This window comes from Kwoniella bestiolae, chromosome 7 (genome assembly GCF_000512585.2).
Source record: "Kwoniella bestiolae CBS 10118 chromosome 7, complete sequence".
Classification (NCBI taxonomy): Eukaryota; Fungi; Basidiomycota; class Tremellomycetes; order Tremellales; family Cryptococcaceae; genus Kwoniella; species Kwoniella bestiolae.
The window spans coordinates 611,694-633,892 of NC_089247.1; the positions used below are offsets into that span (position 1 = coordinate 611,694).

Consider the following 22,199-nt stretch of genomic DNA (forward strand, 5'->3'; position numbering starts at 1 on the left):
TCGACCGCATTTCAGGGTAGGGGTTCGGCCACAACTTGGATCTCGCACCGCAAATTGACAGACGGGTTTAAGCTCGATAAGTTTTATATGCAGGTAATTTCAACTCATCCTTGTGATGCATGCCTGAGAATGCACTCACCCCTATATGCATGCTTCATCCTCAAGTTGGAGTGGCTAAAGGAAGATGTGACATCATTTAGCTAAAACCTGTTATATCGTACAGCAATGCTGACAACCCAAACTCAAGAGCCACTCTTCGCGCTCGGTATCTACTGTATCGCAGGGGACAACGATTTGACCATCATATCTGGTGTGGTCCATGATCTCGATCATCTGTATCCAGCTCGGGTGCTGTCTTTAGCTTGGCAGTTATCAGATTCTGTGATAAGTTACAATCAGCGGGTTGAGTAAGCTCTGTTGTCGGGAGTGGCACGGATCACCTTTCACTCACCAATCAATCAATCAAGGTTTACTGACTGCAGGGCAGGGGTATTCATCTTCTCACGCACTGAATTACAATTACGTTTAGGAACGACTATACTTTATCTGGATGTCTTCCGAGATAAGAGAACAGGAACAAGATTGATTTGAAGGCGAAGGCGAGAGAAAGGAATGCGGGTAGTCGTGCTGATCTCCAGTAGACTTAAACACCCTCAATTTCTTTCGGGACCAGGTAAAGGAGCGAGAAGGGCTCTAGCTTCACTGTTTATTCTACCTGCGGATGGGCGGTGAGAGCAACGCAGAAGGAAGATCAACTTGTTCTTACCCTCGTATCCTCCAGAATGACATACATGGGTATAACTTGGGATTGTGTATAAATACTTGTCTGATATTTTTTTTTCAATGGAAGATTTGATTCAGTCCCGAGCAACTGATCATCAATTTACCTTAAAACCACTGCGAGCCATACAGCATACAAGATTAAGAATACAGTATGACACCTGAGCAGATCGCCCTTGAGGAAGCCGCTAGAGCTTCCATCACCGCGGATCAAAATCTCAATCTGGGAACCTTCATCATATCGTGAGTGTCCGTATGTCTGACTCGCCCGTGACTGTGTGACATTGGTAATCTTATCTATTCTTCTTGGAATGGGTCTGCGAATGACGCGCTACTATGTGGAGTCATGATCATTCAAATGATGGAGTATTGGACGTACTCCAAAGATGATAGTAAATTCGTGAAAAGCAGTGTGGTGGGTCTCACCTTGATGGCGAACATTGATGTTCGACAAATTCAATACTTTATGCTGATACAGTCTTGGTCAGATCATCACTACTTCAACAAGTCTGGGAGCGAGCATCTTCATCATTGTGTTGATGTTCAAGCTCTTCGTATATGATTTTGGGCAATACGCTCCTTTTGCCGCTCTTGATGGTGAGCTATTTCTCTTACGCCTCATGGTAGTGTGGAATTGTATGACAAGGTCTGACGAATTGTCTGCTTTACATTTGCTCCATAGAGCTCACGTACATGTGTATTTTCGATATCATCCCATCGACGGCCACTCAGGTAAGTCGAAGTGACACAGTAGACCTCGACTCGAAGAAGCCTAGACCCAGTGGGACGATCACCTCTTGCTTGTGAATAGCTGATGGAAAGAGGTTTCATATCAATATAGCTATTCTTCACCCATCGTGCTTACAAGCTTACCCACAGGTCCATGATCTTGGCACTCACAATCCTCAGCTTAATGTGAGTTGCGCTCCCAAAAATTTCCGATACAAGGGATTTACCTGACTAATTGTTGGCTTCGTAGTCTCGTATCGATCACAGGTGCTATTGGATTCTTCATCACTCAGGAGATCTTTCACAGTAATCATAAAACCGTGAGCCATCAACCCTTGTGTTCTTCTTTTAACATTTCCTCTCAGACGACTTGGTTTCCATTTTGTGTCTGTTATGTTCGCGAACGCACCATTTGCTAATTTCGAGCTTGTCAGATCATACCTTCAAAATCGTCCTTTACGTACTGTTGGTTGATCGGAGCACTTGGCGCAGCTCTGTTGATCACTTGTTCCATCATGTGGGGGCTATGGAAGTCTAAAACAGGTTGGAAGCAGACGGATAGAACGATTACCAGGCTAATAAGGTATGCTCGCTCTACCTTTCCCCATATCCTCGCGAATTTACACGACAGTTACTTGATGTCGCTAGTCTGAAAGTCCGTAGGAGAGTCTATGTACTAATTCTTACCATTAGAGTGATGATCGAGACTCAAATACCTCCTACTCTACTGTACGTCCTTGCAGTTTTTCCGCATCACTCAGGCACACATATCCATCTCCCTCTGCCCTTCATAACGACCGCCAATTGATGCGCTGTATGATGACAGGTTGATCGTATTCTTCATCTTCGCGTATGCCTGCCCCAGCACTTATCTGGATGTTTACCCTTTGTAAGTTGGATTGTAGCTATATCTGAAGCCCTCCGTTTGTACTGACGTGAGTCATAATTCAGATGGTTACAATCAAAGTTTTACACCTGTAGTTTACTGGCTTCGCTGAACAGTAGATATTCTCTTAGAAGAGCAATTGCCCATGGATCATCCTCCGGGAGAGTAAGTTTGTTACTCGTCATCTCGATATCATCTCTTGGAGCTGATGGTGAGATATACCTGGTGTAGACAACTTCTAAGCCTCCGATCGTTCATGTCTTGACGGAAACCTATGTTCAGGTAAAGCTTGATCTCTTTCTTCGTTCAGTCGATCGATTCTCTATCAGTGTACTTTGGTGGCTGACCATATATTATGTGACGTCAACAGAGCGATGACCATCAAGGACTCCCACAGAAGGATCAACCCAAACCTCGATACTTGTTGCAGCACGACACTTTCTCGACTCGCAAAACACCAGCTCAAGACCCCTTGGATTTCGATGAGATTTCACTTGAGCTTGAGCATGTCCCCGACTTGAAGGGTACCACCCCCGATACCGAGGGCGAGATGAGTTCCAGCCACAAGCTGGATTATATTAATAATGAGAGTAGAACGGGTTTGACTGATGAGAGGAAACAAGTCGGTCATTACGAACGATGATTGTCCTGGAAACTTTGACTAGTTGTCTGTAACATGGAGTTATGAGCTTGGTAGAGTAGATTTATACACGACTTTTTGTACTTGATATGAATTGTATAAGTCAGAGAGTATGCCGCTTATGTCTACCATTATCTTTAGCAGCAGTTTCTAGCCTGGAGTGGTGGGCAATCACCGTGGTCAGGTTCATACTGCATAACACGATGACGGCCCGGAGAAGACCGGGCTTACGGTATATTTGATGGTGATTGCATGGTGATTACTGACCTCCACCTCCACTCTGTTTTAATGGGATATCATCATGGCTATGGCGCCCATGAGTAATGATACGGTACAATTCCCTGGAATCGAGAAATGGGTGAATGAATAAAATGAAATAATAATATTGGTAGGGTCTTAGAGGATCCAGCGGATCATCACATGTTTTCAGCCTACCAAGATCTGGAAGATCATCTATAAATACCCCTCAGTCTTTCTGTTGCTTCGTCTTTCTTTTCCCTTCTAAACGTTTGTGTATATTTTCATGTCTTTCAGAGGAATAAACATTTCCAAATCCCTAATCAACAGCTATAAACCATCTTTACAACAAGTCAGATATACAAGTACAGCCAAAATGTCAGGACAAGCTTTCGAACCTAAGAACATGCTTGTACGTATAATTGTGTCATTAAAAGAGGAGGATCATCGATGCTAATCAGTATGAATTGGACAGTACCGAAATCTCGGAAACACCGGTCTCGTGGGTTGTATATCATCTTTATCGAAAGAAGATAAGGATGTAGCTGATCATCGAATCGGTAATATAGCGAGTACCAGTCTTCTCTTATGGAGGATGGTTGACGTGAGTGTGCTATTCCTTCGCTTCGTCATGCAAATTACAACGCAACGAGTCATTGCTGATACGTAGACATTCGTAGTGTCGGATACGAGCAAAAAGGTGATATCGTCAAGGAATTGATGCAAACCGCTTTCGATGCTGGTATCAATATGTTCGATGTGAGTTGATCGTCATCATCTACATTAGCCGATTCACGACCCTCGTTTTTCGGGGGCATGTAGATCAGACGGGAATGGCTGCTGATACTTCTCACAGAACGCTGAAGCTTACGCCGGTGGAGAATCTGAAACCCAAATGGGACGAGTGATCAAGGAACTCGGTTGGAAGCGAAGTGATATCATTGTTACTACCAAGATCTTCTTTGGTGTCGTGAGTCTTCGTTTCGCCGCCTCTCATCACCTGTAGCACTTTGGCTGATGCTCGATCATTAACATATACAGGGTCGAAAGGAGAGACACAACACCAGAGGATTGAGCAGGTAAGCTAAGCCGATACCAGTTTCGGGAGGGTGTCAAGCTTATCAGCCTTGTCGATATGTAGAAAACATATCATTGAAGGTCTTAACGACTCCCTCGAGAGACTTCAGCTCGATTACGGTAAGTTATCGCTTTCCTCTCTATGCTGGACTACGGCTGATCCTGAAACATTCATAGTCGACATCGTCTTTGCTCATAGACCTGATGTCACCACTCCCATGGAAGAGGTGAGCTCAATAAGCACAACAATTCGTACGGCAACAAGCTGACGACTCTGGCTTTGTTAGACTGTTCGGGCATTCAACTACCTTATCGACAGTACGTATGGCGTCCGAAGGACAATTACAAGGTAGTAAAGCTGACTTACGGCGGCTTCACTGCAGCTGGAAAGACCTTCTACTGGGGTACTTCTGAATGGTCTGCCAGTAAGTTAATCGATCTTCAGACGAGACGTGGGAACACAAGCTGACACCGTATCAACAGTGCAAATCCAACAAGCCCATGAAATCGCCAGAAGACTCAACATGGTTGGACCTGCTGCCGAACAACCTCATTACTCCATGTTCACCCGAGAGCGATTCGAACAAGAGTATGAGCCTTTGTGGAGATATGAGAACTATGGAAGGTGAGTGCCCTCTTTTCCCTCTTGTCGTGACCTTCTGTGTACACCAATGACTGACATCGGTCCACGGTAGTACCATCTGGTCACCTCTTGATTCCGGTCTCTTAACTGGTAAATACAACAACGGTATCCCTGAGGGATCAAGATACCACTCCAACCTCAACGGAGCAATGGACGAAAATGTCAAGCATCTCACTTCTCCTGAGGGTAAAGCTAAGATTGAGAAAGTCAAGAAGTTGACCGCTGTAGCTGAGCGATTGGGCGGAAGCATGACTAGTCTTGCGTTGGCCTGGACCTTGAAACACAAGGGTGTATCTACTTGTATTGTGAGTCTGACTCCCAATTGTCTTCGCAATTCTGTGCTGGCCGCTAATGTTTGATTGACGAATGATATAGCTCGGTGCTACCAAAGTAAGTCACTTAAGTATCTAATGTCAATTCGCTCCGTTGTATTGTTACTGATATACGCTGTGTATGTATAGCCTGACCAAATCAAAGAGAACGTCAAGGCTCTCGACATCTACCCCAAACTTACTCCCGAGGTATTGGAGGAGATCGAAAAGATCTTGGATAATAAACCTGCCTTGCCAGCTGCTTATGGTAGAAGATCTGATGATGGTGAATTGATGTAAAAGTCGCTGGGTTACTCAAGGCGACCAAAGGTCATTTAGGAAGTAATCGGTATTGGTGAATTATCAGTAAATATGCCGTATCTAGTACAAAATGAATGTAAGGATGTATCGAACGTGCGGTAACTGGTATGTTATGATTGATCAGTTTAAACGTTATGCATCAATTTGACGGATGCACGACTGCTAGACCTGGCTACGCTCAGAATCAGGTATTTTCGTTGGCTTCATTGTATGTGTTTGCCTGATCACGTTGCCTCGATGATGTTTTCAGCATCGATAGGTCATGATAATCTATCTCTACCATCTTATCATCATCCGCAGCCTGAAGATGAAAGTCTCCCAACAACACAACCCGATCATGTGACTGAGCAGCCCGTTCCTACACTGTGCAACCGAGTTCCGACCTCCGATATCGGACCCCTCTTACCCTGAACAAAACACAGCGGAAGTGCCACATTTAGGCGTTAAACCCAAGCTTCCTTGTTTGAGGTAGTCCGATTCGGACTGAAAGTCGTACTTTTCTCTCAATCTCCCATTTAATTCCCTAATCTTCGTTCTTAATGCTATCTAATCTACTTTCGAAAGGTTTGTTTGGTTCCTACCTCTCCCAGAGGCCTCTATCGATGATATACATGATTATTTTGATGGTTGAAAGAGGTTTTATGATGGCTCGTACTGCCAAATTTGTTGGGAAGATGGGGAACCAATGAGAAGCAGAGATGGCGAGATTCAGGGTAAACCACAGGTGAAAATTTGACGGGGTTCCGCCTGTTGCTTACTTTATATCCCCCCACTGATACTGACTCGTCTCTTCTCCTTCTACGAGTATCTACTTACACTTCAGCTTGTTGATAGTGTTACTGTTGACCACACTCCAACACTCACTTGATCATACTACTACCAAACGACCAGTGACCGACCGTATCTGGGAACTGTTTCTCACGATCCCAGGGCCTTTAGGGAGACAGAGACGCGTTTCATTCTCTTCTAGATCTTTCCATTAACAACTCCCTTTGGCCAACAACGAGTGTCTCTTCTCGGACAGACACATACTTCGACCCTATACGCACGAGCACGAGTGATCAATACGAGACATCTCGATATTCTACATATACGTAAGACTACCCAACCCATACACATCGAACCGACGCGACGATTGTCTTGAACATCACGATGGCACCTCAACAGCCTTCCCTCGATTATGTGAGCGGTACGATAGAGAACGAGAACGTCAAAGTACCTTCCATCGAGGAGAAGCAGGTCAACAACATGTTCGCTAATGCTGCTTCTGCGACTGGTATGTCATCTCCATCTTCACTTCTCGACGCGTCGACGGTGTCTTCTGCCGTCCTTGAACACAACTCATACTGATGATATTTTGATTGCTACGCATAGCCAAAGAGCACAAGATGACTTTACTGGAAGGTATCAAGCTCTATCCCAAGGCTATAGGATGGTCCATTCTGATATCCTCCTGTTGCGCCATGGAGGGGTACGATGTCTCTTTAGTTGGGAATTTCTGCAAGTGTTTTTACCCCAACCTACAATTCGACTACCTATCCAAGTAATTCGTATTATTCTGTTGCTAATCATTCGGACTCGTTATAGACGCCTTCGAACCATTCAACAGGAAGTATGGTGTCCTAGGTTCAGACGGGACGTACCAAGTTCCAGCGAGATGGCAATCTGGTTTATCGAATGGTGCTCAGTGTGGACAGATCCTGGGTTTGATCTGTAAGTATGCTCGAATCAATCTCCCAAAATGATATGATTCTCTGTAATGGTCATGGACTACCTGCTGATACTTGATATGTTATCTAGTAAACGGTCTATGTACCGAACGATATGGATATCGACCTGTCCTTATGGTCTGCCTAGTATGGTTGATGGCGGTGATCACTATCTTCTTCTGCGCACCGAATATCCAGACGCTCTTGGCTGCTGAGATCTTGGCTGGTATTCCATGGGGTGTATTCCAATCTAGTATGTTGTCTTACCTCACTTAACTCATCACTCTAAAACTACTTTTGAACCTACCGGGTGCTCCAGTCCTTGAGCCATTGCAATATAGCAGTACTGATCCCGTTCACTCCTGTAGTCGCTATCAACTACGCTTCCGAAGTCTGCCCAATCCCATTACGAGGCTACCTGACTTGCTACGCCAATTTCTGCTGGGGGTGGGGTCAATTGATCGGTATTGGTGTCATTCGATCAATGTTCAACAGGGATGATCAGTGGGCATACAGGATCCCATACGGTGTTCAAGTGAGTGCAACCATTCCTCTCCATTGCATTGCCGTCCATTCTCACCACTCGAAACGAAGTGCTCAAATATACTAATTTGGTAATTCATAACTTCCGTAGTGGGTCTGGCCACCCATCATCCTCATCGGAGTAATATTCGCCCCCGAATCACCATGGTGGCTCGTCCGTCAAAACCGACTCGAAGATGCCAAACGATCTCTCATACGACTGACAAGTGCAAAGCGTAATCCAGATTTCGACGTGGACGAGACGATCGATATGATTCGTCATACTACCGAGCTCGAAAAGGAGATCACGTCAGGCGCCTCCTATTGGGACTGTTTCAAGGGTATCGACCTCCGACGAACCGAGATTGTCTGTGCGATCTGGGCGATCCAGAACCTCTCGGGAAATACATTTAGTAATTACTCGACGTACTTCTTCAAGCAGGCCGGTCTGGACGGTACGATCGCGTATGACTTTGCGATGGGGCAATACGGTATTAACATGGCTGGTACATTTGGTGCATGGGCACTCATGGCACTGGGTTTGGGAAGAAGAAAGCTATTATTACTTGGGCTGGTCGGTTTGAGCATTTCGTTGTTCGTGATGGGTTTTATTGGGCTGGTACCCGATAGTCAGAGGCATGCGGCGAGTCTTGCGACGGGGACGATGATGTTGGTTTGGGCGGTTAATTATCAACTATCTGTTGGGTGAGTGGTGTTCCTCCGTACAATGCCGCGTCCACAAAATTGAGAAAACCTGGATCGTATTGGAACAAAGCTGACCATCTGACGGCATAGAACGATTGCTTACTCCCTGGTCGGAGAGATCTCTTCAAGAAGATTAGCCATCAAGACCGTTGCGCTGGGCAGAGCAGCATACAACGTAGTAGCCATCATCAACAACGTCTTGACTCCTTATATGATCAATCCAACGGCGTGGAACTGGGGTGTAAGTCTAATTCTCCTTTCTGCCTGCTCAGGTCATACAGCTCTCTGAGATTGCAAGCTGACCTGCCTTTCACAGAACTACGCAGGTTTCTTTTGGGGCGGATCATGTCTCCTCTGTCTCGTATATGCTTATTTCAGAGTCCCCGAACCTGCAGGAAGGACTTTCGCCGAGGTGCGTTTTGGTGATTGATTGAGATCAATTCGGGAAAGCAAAGCTGATATGCCATATTTGTTTTGATGACACAGCTCGACATCCTATTCGAACGTCGTATCCCCGCACGTAAATTCGCTACTACCGACGTCAACGCGTTCGACATGACGTTGAAACACCGTTTCGGGGGTGGTAAAGACGGTGCGGCGCATGTTGAGGAGAAGGAGCCTCAGAGCGCTTGACTAGGATGGTTCTGCTTGGGAAGAGGCAAGGAAGGGAGAAATACGCGAATGGCTTGATTTTCTGAGAAAAGTTTGGTTTGTGTTTTACATATCTTTCTTTGTTTTCGGGATTTTTATCTCTGATTATAGAAAGTAGAGGTTCATGGGGTCTGATACAGTATCAGGATGATTGTCCTTAATTCGTTTCATATATATCTCCTAATGGGTTCCAGGTTTTGTCTTGCTTGGTCGGAATTGGTATAATAGTACAAAGTAATAGTAATAATAACAGCGATGAATTTGATGAGTTTGGCTTTGCGTGTTGGATACAAAGTACTCGCGCCTGCTCGCATCGAGGATTTTACCTTGGAGAGTACTCTTTGTATACATGCTATAGAGTGATTGATACCAACATACAGATATAAAGTATTATATACGTGAAGAAAAAAGATTCCAGCTAACATCTCTAAAGGGGGTATACAAGCGTCCCAAACACCCTCAACCCGCTTGTTCAAGCTTAAACGAAACAATTCTTTTCCTAATATGGTCAGTAATCTACCGTCCGCCACCTACCCTTCTGATGGTGTTCCCCGTCTGCCCATTCCCAGGTAACCCATCCCCGCTCGTACGTCCCGCAACAATCGCATTATTCCTCAAAACGTGCTGATGCAGATTCAACCCCATATTCCCACTCTTGCTTCTCGGTATACTACCTGATCCAGCCGGGTTTATAGGTTTCTTCAGGATAGGCTCGGTCTGTTGCCTGCTCAGATTTGGGTATATCGAAGTCGTAGCCTGAGCTTGAGGTGGGTTGATAGATCCTAGTACTTGTCTCTCTCCTGAGTTGGCGGTATGGGAAGGAATGGATGCGGTAAGGAAGGGGGAGGGTAGGTCGGGATCTTCCATATTCCATTTAGCAGGGGTGGCAGCTTCTTTGTATGTGAAGTTGTTGCTTGGGATAGGTGCAGGTATCATGGTGGGTGGTAAGGCGGATTCCGAGTTGGAGGAAGAGGAACCGGAAGAAGATCCTGATCCCGAACCTGAGGCAGAGCCAGAAGCTTGGTTGACAGGAATTAAAGAACTTCTCCTGGGTCTCATCAACCATGGACTGGCAATTGACATGGGAGTAGCGATGGCCATACTGATATCTTCGCAGTAGTTCTTCAAATCATCTGGAGAACCAATACTACTTCGTTGTCTTGAATGGAATGGGATACCTCGATTGATCTGTTTGGCGGGGGTAGCTTCTCCCATTACGACGCTAGTTGCCGCTGCAGCTGCATCTCGCTCTGCATCCATCTTAGCGGCTGCGGCTAAGTTACCCAATGATTTCGTAGCGTTACGTCGTAGTGGTGTAGCAGCTTTGGGCTGAATACCTAGATGAGCAAATCTATCCAAGGGTGTCGGTGATGAGATGGCTGCGAGAGGGATTTTGGATGGAGTGTCGACATAGGCTGGATGAGCAAGACGGGAGAATCGGGAGGTGGCGGGCAAAGGTAACGTATTGCTATATCAATTCGTCAGCTGCAGTCGCATGGTCAAAATGTGCTCCTTCATTAGCTCACCTTCGCTCTTCGAGACCGGGTCGTGATAAAGGAGGAGCAGAGGACTTAGCAGGACCTGCAAGATGTATCAGCTGTGATTTTCCGACTGAAAGGCATCTAGCTCACGAGGTTCATCCGCCAGGGCTTCTTGACTTCCTCCAACCAAGCTCAATTTCTCTTTCTCCTCTCTAAGTCTTTCCCACTGTCCTCTTAAGCTCTCTGCAGCCTGGTTCAATCTCCGCTGGGTTTCCTTTGCTTCCTCATTCTTCGTCTCGCAGATAGCTTCTCGTGCTTCAATCGCAGCCTCCCTAGCTGCTATGGCCTTTTCACGATCGTCTAGTGCTAATGATTTCGCTCGAAGTTGTTCTTCGTAAGATTTCAGCTCGTCCCGTTTTGATAAAAGAAGCGATGTTCTAAAGTTCATGTCAGCAGATGAGCTGGGGCTGTTGATGGAAATTGACAGAATCATAGCTCACTGATTCTGGACGGTAAATAGCTTGCGATGCAATTTCATCTCATCCATCTCCAACAGGTCTTTTGTTGAGGGTCGTTTCACAGGCTGCAATCACAATCGTCAGCTATATACACCCCGATGACACTGGTTCGAACATTAGCTCACATTTAGAGTCAACATCGCCTTTATCACGCTCTTCAGTGCAGGTGAATATTGAGCAGGAAGGGAAGGCAGTTTGCCTGATTTCACAAGCGAGATCAATTCGGCTTGTGTCTGAGCTTGCGAGAAAGGAGAGCTAAGAATGGTTTCACATCAATTGACGAGCCTTCATCTTCTTTCGTCGACGCCAGGTCGACTTACTGTAAAGCACACATCTCATATACCAGACAACCTAAACTCCATATATCCGATTTGGTATCATATCGATTCTCGGCGAGAATTTCAGGAGGCATATACAATGGGGTCTGTGAAGATGTCAGTTGAAGGTCAAAGCCATTATCCTTTGATGACCAACTTACCCCCACGTATGTCGAAGTGAACGAAGCAGTACCCATATCCTTACTCAGTCCAAAATCACCAAGTTTCACAAACTCATCCGAGAGGAATACTAATGCACAAATCACATCAGCTCTGCTTCTAACACGTTATCGAGCGAGCTGTTAGAGATACGATTAAACATACCATTCTCAGGTTTCAAATCCCTATGTAGCACTTGGTATCTCGCAATTCCACCATCAGCAGTCTGTTGAGTACCTTGACTCAGTCTCGCTACTCCTAATTTTGATGGTCTCTCAGATGGCCAATGACAATGATGTAATGCCAACGTAATCTGCAAGAAGATATTCCATATCTTGTCTTCATGTATAGGTTGATTTGATCTCTGGGCTTTCCGGATGAGTGTACCTAGATCTCCTGATGTGCAGTACTGCAAATGAACAAGGTCTTATGAGCTGACCGATTTGCCTGACATCAATACCGACAAGCTCACCTCCATCACAATATATATCCTTTCATTTTTCGGATCTTTGATCTTCTGTATAAGTTGAACGATATTACGGTGCTTTAGCGAATCGAGAATTGCTCTGTCCATTTTGTTTCACACACTCGGATAAGCTGATGAGCACTTCGCTCCATGAGATGCAACATTCAACTCACACTTCTGCCAAAATCTGCTTACGGTCTTTTTCTGTCATCTTCGAGTAATCCAGCTGTTTCAAGGCGAAATCCTGGGAGGGAGCAATGCAGTAGTCAGCCCAGCTACTTATGGAGAGACGGCATCCTATTGCACAGTGAGAGCATTATGTCCCGACAGATGATTTGGTAGTACCAGCAACATGACATCTGTACAACGTGCTTCACCCAATAACTGAACTCACCTTCCCATCCGTTACCCTCTGCACTTTACTTATAACTCCAAAACTCCCTTTACCAATATTCGAGATCAGCTTGTACTTGTCCAGCTCCGACACATCTGCATAGCTTGATCCTTGACCAGAAGTTACGGGTCGTCGAGGAGGAAGAGCCATGTTGGACGAGTCTCACAGGACCAAAGGAAAGGAAGGGTTCGTTGATTTGAGGTTTGTTTAGCTTTTAGTTGGTGTTACTGATGCATCTATGATAATTTGAGGAGAGGGCTTCGTGTCGGTGGCGGTGAGAGGAGATGGATAACGATAGCTATAGTAAGACTGGTCAGTGATCTATGTGAATAAGGATATAGGATTATGTTGCCAAGTCAATGTTGATGCAGTATGATGTATGTTGTCATGTTCAGCCCTCCTCCGTTCAACCAACAATAGAACACAATCAAAGACAGGCGCGACTACTAACAGCAGAATGGGATAAAATAACAGAAAAACACAGCACAGGATATTCACCTGACTCTCCATTAACCCTGGGTGACACGTGGTCGTCTAAGTGATGGTGGCAAGTGGAGGTGATGACTCTCGCTCAACTTTTTTGTTTTTCCAACTTCAATTCCTTGATATTACACTCACCCATATATCTAGCAAAGACGACTTAGCTGCCCACTTTGACCAGCGCAGAGGCCAAATACCCGCTACCATGTCCGCCTCCCCCTCATCAGAAGCTTCCTCCTCCCGCTCCGCCTCCCCCTCAAGATCCCCTTCCCCAGAATTCGATCCCTCCGCGCCCATCCCCTCAGAATCCAACAAACAGTTCTCAGACCTCGGTATTTCCCCCGAACTATGCGAAGCATGTAAATCACTGGGGTTTAAGAAACCCACCGATATTCAGATCGAGTCTATCCCACCTGCTCTGGAGGGCAAGGATATTATAGGTCTCGCTCAGACTGGGTCGGGTAAGACTGCGGCGTTCAGTTTACCGATATTGCAGAGTCTTTGGGAGAACCCTCAGCCTTTCTTTGCGCTTGTGCTTGCACCTACTCGGTGAGTCATTGCTTTTATATGTGTCATCGTGTAACCAATGGGGTATAGACAGGTTCTCTTCTCGATATCTTATCCCGGAGAGTCAAATGTCTCTATGATATGGGTTCATATCTCTCAGATCATCGTACTTCTCCCTTCTATCCTCCTCTAGGCTATTTTCGCTCTTCTTTCCGAATGTCGTATCTCCCTTATACAGTCCGCAAGCTAACTTACTGCTCTGTTCTAGTGAATTGGCATACCAAATATCTCAGCAAGTCACCTCTCTCGGCTCAGGCATAGGCGTAAGATCAGCCACGATAGTAGGAGGAATGGATATGATGTCTCAATCTATCGCATTGTCCAAACGACCTCATGTGATAGTAGCCACACCAGGTAGATTGATGGATCATTTGGAAAACACCAAGGGGTTCTCTTTGAAATCGTTGAAATATCTTGTGAGTTTTTTCGCTGAGTCTCGTCAAGAGCCAAACAGCGCATCTCAAAGAAACGAAATATGGATGAGCGAAGCTGATGGGGGCTGATCATAGGTAATGGACGAAGCGGATAGGTTGCTTGATATGGATTTCGGACCTATAATAGATAAGATTCTCAAGGTCATACCTAAGGAACGGAATACGTATTTGTTCTCTGCTACGATGACTACCAAGGTTGCTAAGTTGCAGAGAGCAAGTTTGAACAAGCCTGTTAGAGTGGAAGTGTCATCCAAGTAAGTCGGAACTTCCCTCTTCTACCTGCACCCGTCCTCTTCTCATCAAGGGAGTTGTCCCCTCCTTCGATAGAAATCTTCACATCAAGGGAGACAAGTCGAAGGCTTACGGATATATTTAACACAGATACTCAACAGTCTCCACCCTTCTTCAGCATTACCTTCTCCTCCCCCTCAAATCCAAAGACACCCATCTAATATACTTAACCAACGAACTTTCCTCCTCATCCATGATCATCTTCACCAGGACCGTCAATGACGCTCAGCGATTATCCATCATCCTCAGAAGACTGGGTTTCCCAGCTATACCGCTCCACGGTCAGATGTCTCAGTCAATGAGATTGGCAAGTCTGAACAAGTTCAAATCTGGTGGGAGGAGCATACTGGTCGCGACGGATGTGGCTAGTAGAGGATTGGATATTCCGCTGGTGGATCTGGTCATTGTGAGTTGACTTTAACTCACTGCTGTTTCATTGCTTTTATTACACTTCTATTCGACCTACAACCTTATCTTTCCCTTGCACCTCGAGCTTCTTGATTTATCCCACTTCCAATTTATACAATTCATGCTCTTACCATAACCTCACTCATGTTGAAACAACTACACATAAATGAACCTAGCTAACTCCAAAAGTAGAACTACGACATGCCAACCAACTCAAAAGACTACGTCCACAGAGTAGGTCGTACAGCCCGAGCAGGTCGATCCGGAAAATCCATAACCCTCGTAACGCAATATGACGTGGAGATCCTCCAGCGTATCGAGTCACACATAGGCAAGAGGATGATTTCCTTCGATGTCGATAAAGAGGCGGTCAGTCTCCTCAGCGATACAGTTGCTAAAGCGAATCGAGAGGCTGCTGTGGAGATGCGGGAGTTGGGTAATGGAGGAAAGGGAGGGAAGAGGGGCAGAGATATGGGGAGTGGTAAGAGGAAGTTCGGAGATGATGGGGACGATAGGGATAGGGACGATGATTCCCATGAGGCCGGGATGGGGTATCAGAAGAATGGGAAGAAGAATAAGTTTAGTGGAGGTGGGGGTGCGGGGAAGAAGAAGGTTAGGAGGTAGGGTTGGACGATCTGATGTGGTTTTGGGTTGGGTAGTTTGATATGCATCTACTGAAAATACCCATGCTTCTCAATGCTCGGGATTGAAGTATTATCATAACCCTCTTAGGACGTTCGTCCCGAATCGATACGATATTATACCTAGGAGTAATATTGCATTATATACATCATGCATGCTCTGTATATAATTTGTAGTCTCCGAAAAATAGATCTCGTACCCCTCAATTGGACCTGACCCCAAACAAACCCCCCTTCCCAACCCTCAAACAAACCATCCCAACCTCCCTGACCTTCTCCAAATACACCCCCAACTTTCCTTCCCCACTCCCCTGGGAAGGTAAGAACTCCTCATACAGGTGATTATCCTCTTTCGCAACGATCTTTATCAGTTCCAATGCCTTGTCTAACAGTTCGGGGAAAGTGTCGGATCGAAGTAAGAGGAGTTGGTGGAGTTGGAGGATGAGAGAGGGGATGAATAGTTTTCGGATGGTTGAAAGCTCGGATTTACGTTTGGCGCCTGGGGTATCGGGTGGAGGTCAGCAATTTCCATCCGTGAATGAGTATACATGTTTGATCAACCTCCTCTTGGGAGTGATTGATATGATGGAGACAGGAGGGAATGAGAAACCTTTGTGCAGGGTAAGAGGCAGACATGTGCACTTACCATTCTCAACCCTCCTACTAACCCTAAACCTCAACCACCCCTCCTCCCCCTCCTCCTCCTGCTCTCCCAGTCCAATCGGCTGTAGAAGCCCGATCGTCCTCTCCCAAACCCTCTCCACAGCGCCCAACACCGCCTTGTTGTAATTATATTTCTCCAACTTCGTGGAAGTCTCTTTCGGTCTCTTGGTAGGGTCCGACTCGAGATCAGCCAATACCTCGTACGAAGAGAATATGCTGAACAGCTTGATATATTCTTGATGTTCTATCAGATGATTCTCTTCGTCCTCTCTCAGTGAGGTTGTTGAGAGTATTTCGACAAGGGAAGGAGGGAGGGTACGGAGGAGTGATTGGGCGGCGTTGGGTTTGCCCAGTGCTAGGACGAACACCGTTAGTATCTCGTTCCCTTGAGGGAGGCAATCCAATGATCCCAAGTATACTTACCCAGGAAGTATCTCGAAACATCATTGGATTTCATCAAAGCCTCTCCCAGCGTCTCGGGCATCATGGTGAGCCATTCTATCGATCTGATCAACTGGACATCGCGCTCTGATAGGCCGACGGAGACAGAGGTGATGTCGGGTTCGGAAGATGACAAGGATGGGATGTCCTATGGGAGATAGAATGTATGCATCAGCGTTGAGAACGGTGAGAATTGGATGAAGAGTGAGAAACGAAGTTGTAGCAAGATATGTAAGGAAAGTGGCAAATGAGAGAACACCATAGCCTTGCCATTTTGTCATCCTTATGCGCTACTTTTGGCACTCAATGGCACGACTATACGTTTCTCGCAGAGATGACAAAACAATCCAATTCGAACTCACCTCGAAAGCTTCTGATAATATCATCCGTACAGTTTCTTTAGCAATCACAGCTACATCCAGATTATGCTGCTTGGCTCTTGATAACGCTTCCAACCTCTGTTCCCTCGTGGCGTTGGGATCCATCGCTGCAGAGCAGTCACATACAATTAGTACATTTACTTTGTCCAACAGGATGATCCTATAAGAATTGCTTAGCTTACCCCTCAAGAATCTCGCATAACTCTCTTCACCACTTCCTTCCCTCAGACACGCCGCATACATAGCGACCAACGAATCATTTCCCTCCCTCTCTAATATCGTCAGGTATGCTTGGATAATTGCATTCGCAGCTGAATCAGGGACGGGTTGACCAAGAGTTCGGAGGGTCAAGACGAGATGAGCGAAGAATCGGACCAGTGGACCGACGAGTCTAAGTGGTGACGAACGATCAGATCTCCATGATTCTGCAAAATCAATATGGCTGAAGGATGTCACTCACTCTGGGGAGACACTAGCTTCTATCTTCAATAGTTGATCTGCAAATTGGTTGAACAGCGCATCCGTACGACCAAGGATGATCATGCGTTGGGCCACATGATATGGATCTGACATTGCGTTGCTGCATACGTGAAACCACTGTCAGCACAGCACCATATCTCCCTCTATTGACGTACACTCAGGACAGTATGTTGTCACTTAGAAATTTCCCGGCAAAGATCGCTCCATGTTGTACAGATGGAACCGTACTCACGCAACACCACCTTTCTGTACCCCCTGCATGCTCTTGAAAACCTCTTCCAAGCCCCCTTGAGCAATTTCCACATCCTCGTCATCCCTACCCAACAACCCACTCTCCTCTTCCCAATATCCTCCTAAATCATGCCAACGCTGTTCTAGTCTATTTTCTATACGATGCTGGATATGCGCCCAGAGGTGGTCTTCCCAATCGTCGCAGGATGGAAGGAGGGTGGGGAGGTCGGATATCAATGCGGCGTAGAGTTGTCGTTCGGCTGGAGAGAGGGTTGGCTAGACACATGATATCGGTAAGTAAAGTCATATATAGCAAAACTTTGATGCGAGGAGAAGCTTCGAAATTGGTGGGCAAGTATGGACAGTTCTCGAAGAGAGGATTCAGTCGAAGACAAGGGATAGACATACGTTCTTCGCAATAGCTCTACAAGATTTCTTCCATAACGCTCTCCGCCTATTACCTTCCAACGGACTTATTCCAATACTATCCTTGGCTACAAATCGAATCGAACAGCTGATCAGTCACGATATACATCAATTTCACAACAGCTGACGACTCACTCATCCCACCCATCGTCCACCTTCTCCCTCCCATTAGCGTAGCCCCCCTCCAAGGTTCTCCACCCTGTTCGCAAACTTTGATTGCCTGGTCCAATTCACCGTGTCGCACTAGATCCCATAAGGTCTCTAACAGGGGAGTCTGGTAGGTCTGATCTTCACCTGCCAGACCTTGTCCGTGGGGATTTCTAAGCGTGAAATCTGGATCTAATGATATACCTTGTTGTTTGGCTGTCTTGGCTCGTCGCAGTGTGGAAGGGAGATAGCCATGTCGAGCTTCAAGGGGCGGGGCGGTGGATGAAAATGGTCTTGTTTGGAGATGATCTACTAATGTCTGTTTTGTGGTATACAGAAGTTTGTCAGCCATTCTCCCCATATACGCAGGGTTGCAAGGAGCGAGAAAGCTTACAGCCCATAAAGATAATTCTGGATCTTCGTTGATCAGTATCTGCATGATATCTTCAGGGGAGCTATAGGGATTTTGTATTATTTGTTGTTGTGAGGAGCCAGGAATGAAGTTGGGATCAGAACGATGTATCTGATTTCTGTTTCACCCAAATGACATGAGCTGGATGTACCTGTCCAACGGGTTTCTGACGAAAGCTCAACTTACTCATAGACCGCTCTTAGAAGCTGCCACGTCCTATGTTCACTTAATAATGCCTGATGCTCTTCCAAACTTATTTGCTCGTCATTGTCAATTTCGAATGAACTCGTGGTGGGTGTTTTGGATTTTATCCTACATACCATGAATATAAATCCATTTAGCTTTACAGTCAGCAGTCAGATGTAGGTGGACAGGACGAGCATACTCACACTTCTTCCAATGCACCCATGAAAGCTCTGATCAGCCCTCCTTCCTCATCCAGTACCGCTTCGTACCGTATTGGTGAATCCAAGGAAGACGAGCTTGATGGACCAGCTTCGGAATATTGATCATGGTATGATGAGAGGACTTTTGCAAAGTTCTGATAGGGTGTTGAGGGGGATACCATCTTTGCTGAATGGCGGGCTTAACCCTCCCTAAGCTTGCTCAAAATGTATGGAGAAGTAGATTAAAGGTTGTTGCTATTTGGAATGATATCAACAGTGAAGGAGCAGGAGCACCGAATGATCATGTCAAGCGTGTAGAGATCAACGAGGAGGTATCCCACGTAAGCATGAATTGAAGCGGGATCAAAAATATCAAGGAAGGAGGATCGCGCTTTGGCCGGGTAGATGAGCGAATGTCACGTGATATTTCATGGGTGTGTGTGGATTGCGATGGCATGAGATAGTGTAATCACGGCTGATACCAATACCAATACCATAACATCTTGAGACTCCATTCTTCCTTATTCTTCCTCTTCTTGATGGAACAAATGGAAATATAAACAGATCACTAACCGAAAACAGGCTCACTCACTCAGCAGACCTCACGTTGCAGGTATTGAACCGACCCTCGGCTTATAACACATCGCCAATAACACTTTCACCCATTGTCCCTTCTTCCTCCACCCACAACCAACCGCCACCCTGAAGTCCGATCATCCCTCACTCAGCACAGTCCCTTTGCTCAGCGATAACAAACGTCAACGTTCCCCTTCACCTACACCTACCATAGGAACAGCCAGAAAGGCAATCAAGCAAGAAACAGTCACCTCGCCACCTACGCCACCTCAAGAAGGGTCAGAGACCAAGCCAGGCGGGATGTCTTCCGACGGCGATAATGATGATTTCCTCTATGAGGACGAGTATGATGATGGCTTTGATCAGGATGAGGAGATAGGTGAGCTAGTCAGCTTTCTCCCGATCGAAATTCGAGGTCAGCTGATGAGAGATTTTGGTAGATATCGATTCTACTTCCGAGCCGGACGTTTATGATGCTATGTCTCCCGCTATAGAGGGTTAGTTATCCATTCTCGCCTGGGGCAGTAAGAAACTGATGATATGATACATGCAGAAGCACCGCAGAAGAAGCCGTATGATGTGTCATGGAAAGTAAAGACGTTACAGGAGATTATTGATATGCAGAACAAGGAGATTAGCAAGGTACAGGCCTTATTGGAAGTTCCTGTAAGTCTGACTATCTTACTTCATCGGCTCCCTTGACTGCCCTGCATCTTGAAAAAGGTCAGAAGGAAGCTGACTCACATCCTCCAGTCATCAAGCGCAGCTATCCTCCTTCGTCATTACGTCTGGAACTCCGAGAAATTACAAGAACAATTCTGGAACGATCCCTCCCAAGCATTAGAGGAAGCAGGCCTATCACCATCTTCATCACCCACTGCCCGAACCACCGCTCTTCCTCCCTCACCCACCAAACGATCGAATCGATCACTCAGACCCGGCCCTTCCTCCCTTCTGAAACGCACGAGATCCACTCAACCTACTGGTCCATTCGAATGTCCGATCTGTTGTATGGAGTACGACTATTCCTCGACATATTCTATGGGATGTGATCACAGGTTCTGCAAGGATTGTTGGATCGAATATCTGTCGGGAAAGATCAAGGGTGAAGGTGAAAGTGCGAAGATACAGTGTATGGAGAGTGGTTGTAAGAGGATAGTGAGGGAGGAAGTTATCGATGATTTGGTGACGAAGGATATATCGAAGAGGTAAGCTGCCATCTCACTCTTCGAGCCCAAAGACCCGGAGCTTATGATCAATTGTCGTGTCAGATATCATAATCTACTGAACGCCGCGTTCGTAGCTGATTCTCCGACATTACGATGGTGTCCTCATCCGAATTGCGAGTATATCATTGAATGTTCACAGGCACCTACAAGGATGCTCAATCAGTTGGTCCCTACGGTAGAATGCAAATGTGGAAATGATCTGTGTTTCGGGTGAGCTTTCTTGCTCTCTCCTTGTGCGGAATTACCAGCTTATCAATCTGAAAATTGCGTTCATAGGTGCGGCTACGCAGCAAGTCACCGTCCGGTCTTATGTCGAATCGTCAGATTATGGGAAAAGAAATGCGCAGACGACTCCGAAACTGCTAATTGGCTTCAAGCAAATACTAAGGAGTGTTCGAAATGTCAGTCGACAATAGAGAAGAACGGTGGATGCAAGTGAGCTATATATGACTCGCGTATCATACACGGTTAGAGTAGCTGACCAGAGTCGGTGTTCTAGCCATATGACATGTAAGAAGTGCAAGTACGAGTTCTGCTGGGTATGCATGGGACCTTGGTCGGAACACGGTACTTCGTGGTATCAATGTAATCGATATGACGAGAAGTCAGGAATAGATGCAAGGGATACTCAGGCTAAATCCCGAGCCAGCTTGGAGAGATATTTACATGTGAGTGTCAGCTTCTTCAACATGTAGCTCGTTGTGGACGAGACAAGCTGATGGCTTGTTGACTATGCAGTACTTCAACCGATGGGCGAACCATGAACATTCTGCTAAGCTTGATGCGGAGTTCTACCAAAAGACGGAAAAGAAGATGGAGCAGATGCAGAATAGCGGGAATCTTTCTTGGATAGAGGTTCAATTTGCCAAACAGGCTGTGGACGCTGTCATCAAAGCTAGAATCACACTGAAGTGGTCATACTGTATGGCGTTCTAGTAAGTTGTTTGGTATCCACTCATAATTTCTGCAAACCCCTCTTTGGTACTGTACGGTCATGTGCAAGCAAGCGAGGCTCGATGCTAATCTGATCCGATCAACTATAGCCTAAAACGAAACAATATGACCGAGTTGTTCGAAGATAATCAACGTGATTTGGAAAGAGCCGTTGAGAATCTGGGATATCTCTTGGAACAGAATATAAGCGATACGGACAGTATAGCTAAGCTAAGACAGGATATCACGAATCAAGCTGTAAGTACGCCATATATATGTATCACCTCTTCTCCGTCTGCTTGATCTGTCGACCGTGACAATGTCTTAAGCTGATAATCATGTTGGCGATCTCATAGGCATACGTGCAGAAACGACATGATATACTTATGGATGATACGTTGAGGGGATATCTTGAGGTGAGTTTGGTGATGGCTGCTTTTTGATGGATAAGTGATTAGCTAAAGAGTTGACTGGGCAATAGCGTCGATGGGAGTTTACGGTAGACACATGAAGAGGGTTTCTAGTCAC

At 46.0% G+C, this 22,199-nt stretch overlaps 7 protein-coding genes across 7 annotated transcripts; 5 read left to right on the forward strand and 2 right to left on the reverse strand.

Moving 5' to 3' along the window:
• Positions 1–934: 934 nt before the first annotated feature.
• On the forward strand, positions 935–3,038 carry I302_108153 (uncharacterized protein; the record flags this gene model as incomplete). The annotated part of the gene is made up of 12 exons (XM_019194076.2): positions 935–1,023; positions 1,174–1,195; positions 1,269–1,377; positions 1,463–1,512; positions 1,622–1,695; positions 1,760–1,829; positions 1,944–2,092; positions 2,203–2,238; positions 2,336–2,398; positions 2,461–2,560; positions 2,627–2,677; positions 2,766–3,038. The coding sequence occupies 12 exons, from the start codon at positions 935–937 to the stop codon at positions 3,036–3,038; spliced, it is 1,086 nt and encodes a 361-aa protein (XP_019044199.2).
• A 610-nt stretch (positions 3,039–3,648) lies between these two features.
• I302_108154 (uncharacterized protein) lies at positions 3,649–5,603 on the forward strand (the record flags this gene model as incomplete). The annotated part of the gene is made up of 14 exons (XM_019194075.1): positions 3,649–3,684; positions 3,748–3,774; positions 3,842–3,876; positions 3,953–4,031; positions 4,129–4,242; positions 4,314–4,351; positions 4,414–4,469; positions 4,527–4,576; positions 4,637–4,667; positions 4,733–4,774; positions 4,833–4,974; positions 5,045–5,297; positions 5,368–5,382; positions 5,454–5,603. The coding sequence occupies 14 exons, from the start codon at positions 3,649–3,651 to the stop codon at positions 5,601–5,603; spliced, it is 1,068 nt and encodes a 355-aa protein (XP_019044198.1).
• Positions 5,604–6,776: 1,173 nt separating this feature from the next.
• Positions 6,777–9,193, forward strand: I302_108155 (uncharacterized protein; the record flags this gene model as incomplete). The annotated part of the gene is made up of 9 exons (XM_065870614.1): positions 6,777–6,900; positions 6,999–7,124; positions 7,212–7,337; positions 7,425–7,586; positions 7,702–7,868; positions 7,968–8,560; positions 8,651–8,801; positions 8,877–8,972; positions 9,047–9,193. 9 exons carry the CDS (start codon positions 6,777–6,779, stop codon positions 9,191–9,193), a joined length of 1,692 nt encoding a protein of 563 aa, XP_065726686.1.
• Positions 9,194–9,727: 534 nt separating this feature from the next.
• I302_108156 (uncharacterized protein) lies at positions 9,728–12,696 on the reverse strand (the record flags this gene model as incomplete). Its single annotated transcript, XM_019194073.1, has 11 exons — positions 9,728–10,679; positions 10,738–10,792; positions 10,843–11,129; positions 11,193–11,275; positions 11,336–11,465; positions 11,531–11,634; positions 11,689–11,777; positions 11,852–12,095; positions 12,159–12,252; positions 12,326–12,396; positions 12,547–12,696. 11 exons carry the CDS (start codon positions 12,694–12,696, stop codon positions 9,728–9,730), a joined length of 2,259 nt encoding a protein of 752 aa, XP_019044196.1.
• Positions 12,697–13,231: 535 nt separating this feature from the next.
• On the forward strand, positions 13,232–15,350 carry I302_108157 (ATP-dependent rRNA helicase RRP3; the record flags this gene model as incomplete). Its single annotated transcript, XM_019194072.1, has 5 exons — positions 13,232–13,575; positions 13,802–14,009; positions 14,103–14,281; positions 14,409–14,724; positions 14,919–15,350. The coding sequence occupies 5 exons, from the start codon at positions 13,232–13,234 to the stop codon at positions 15,348–15,350; spliced, it is 1,479 nt and encodes a 492-aa protein (XP_019044195.1).
• Positions 15,351–15,570: 220 nt separating this feature from the next.
• I302_108158 (uncharacterized protein) lies at positions 15,571–19,115 on the reverse strand (the record flags this gene model as incomplete). The annotated part of the gene is made up of 12 exons (XM_065870615.1): positions 15,571–15,866; positions 16,014–16,385; positions 16,454–16,619; positions 16,834–16,958; positions 17,034–17,242; positions 17,312–17,431; positions 17,564–17,838; positions 17,971–18,056; positions 18,124–18,454; positions 18,530–18,665; positions 18,734–18,859; positions 18,937–19,115. The coding sequence occupies 12 exons, from the start codon at positions 19,113–19,115 to the stop codon at positions 15,571–15,573; spliced, it is 2,421 nt and encodes an 806-aa protein (XP_065726687.1).
• Positions 19,116–19,809: 694 nt separating this feature from the next.
• I302_108159 (uncharacterized protein) lies at positions 19,810–22,182 on the forward strand (the record flags this gene model as incomplete). Its single annotated transcript, XM_019194070.1, has 11 exons — positions 19,810–19,888; positions 19,950–20,006; positions 20,063–20,175; positions 20,263–20,717; positions 20,781–20,948; positions 21,015–21,173; positions 21,238–21,406; positions 21,477–21,673; positions 21,782–21,929; positions 22,028–22,087; positions 22,153–22,182. The coding sequence occupies 11 exons, from the start codon at positions 19,810–19,812 to the stop codon at positions 22,180–22,182; spliced, it is 1,635 nt and encodes a 544-aa protein (XP_019044193.1).
• Positions 22,183–22,199: the final 17 nt, after the last annotated feature.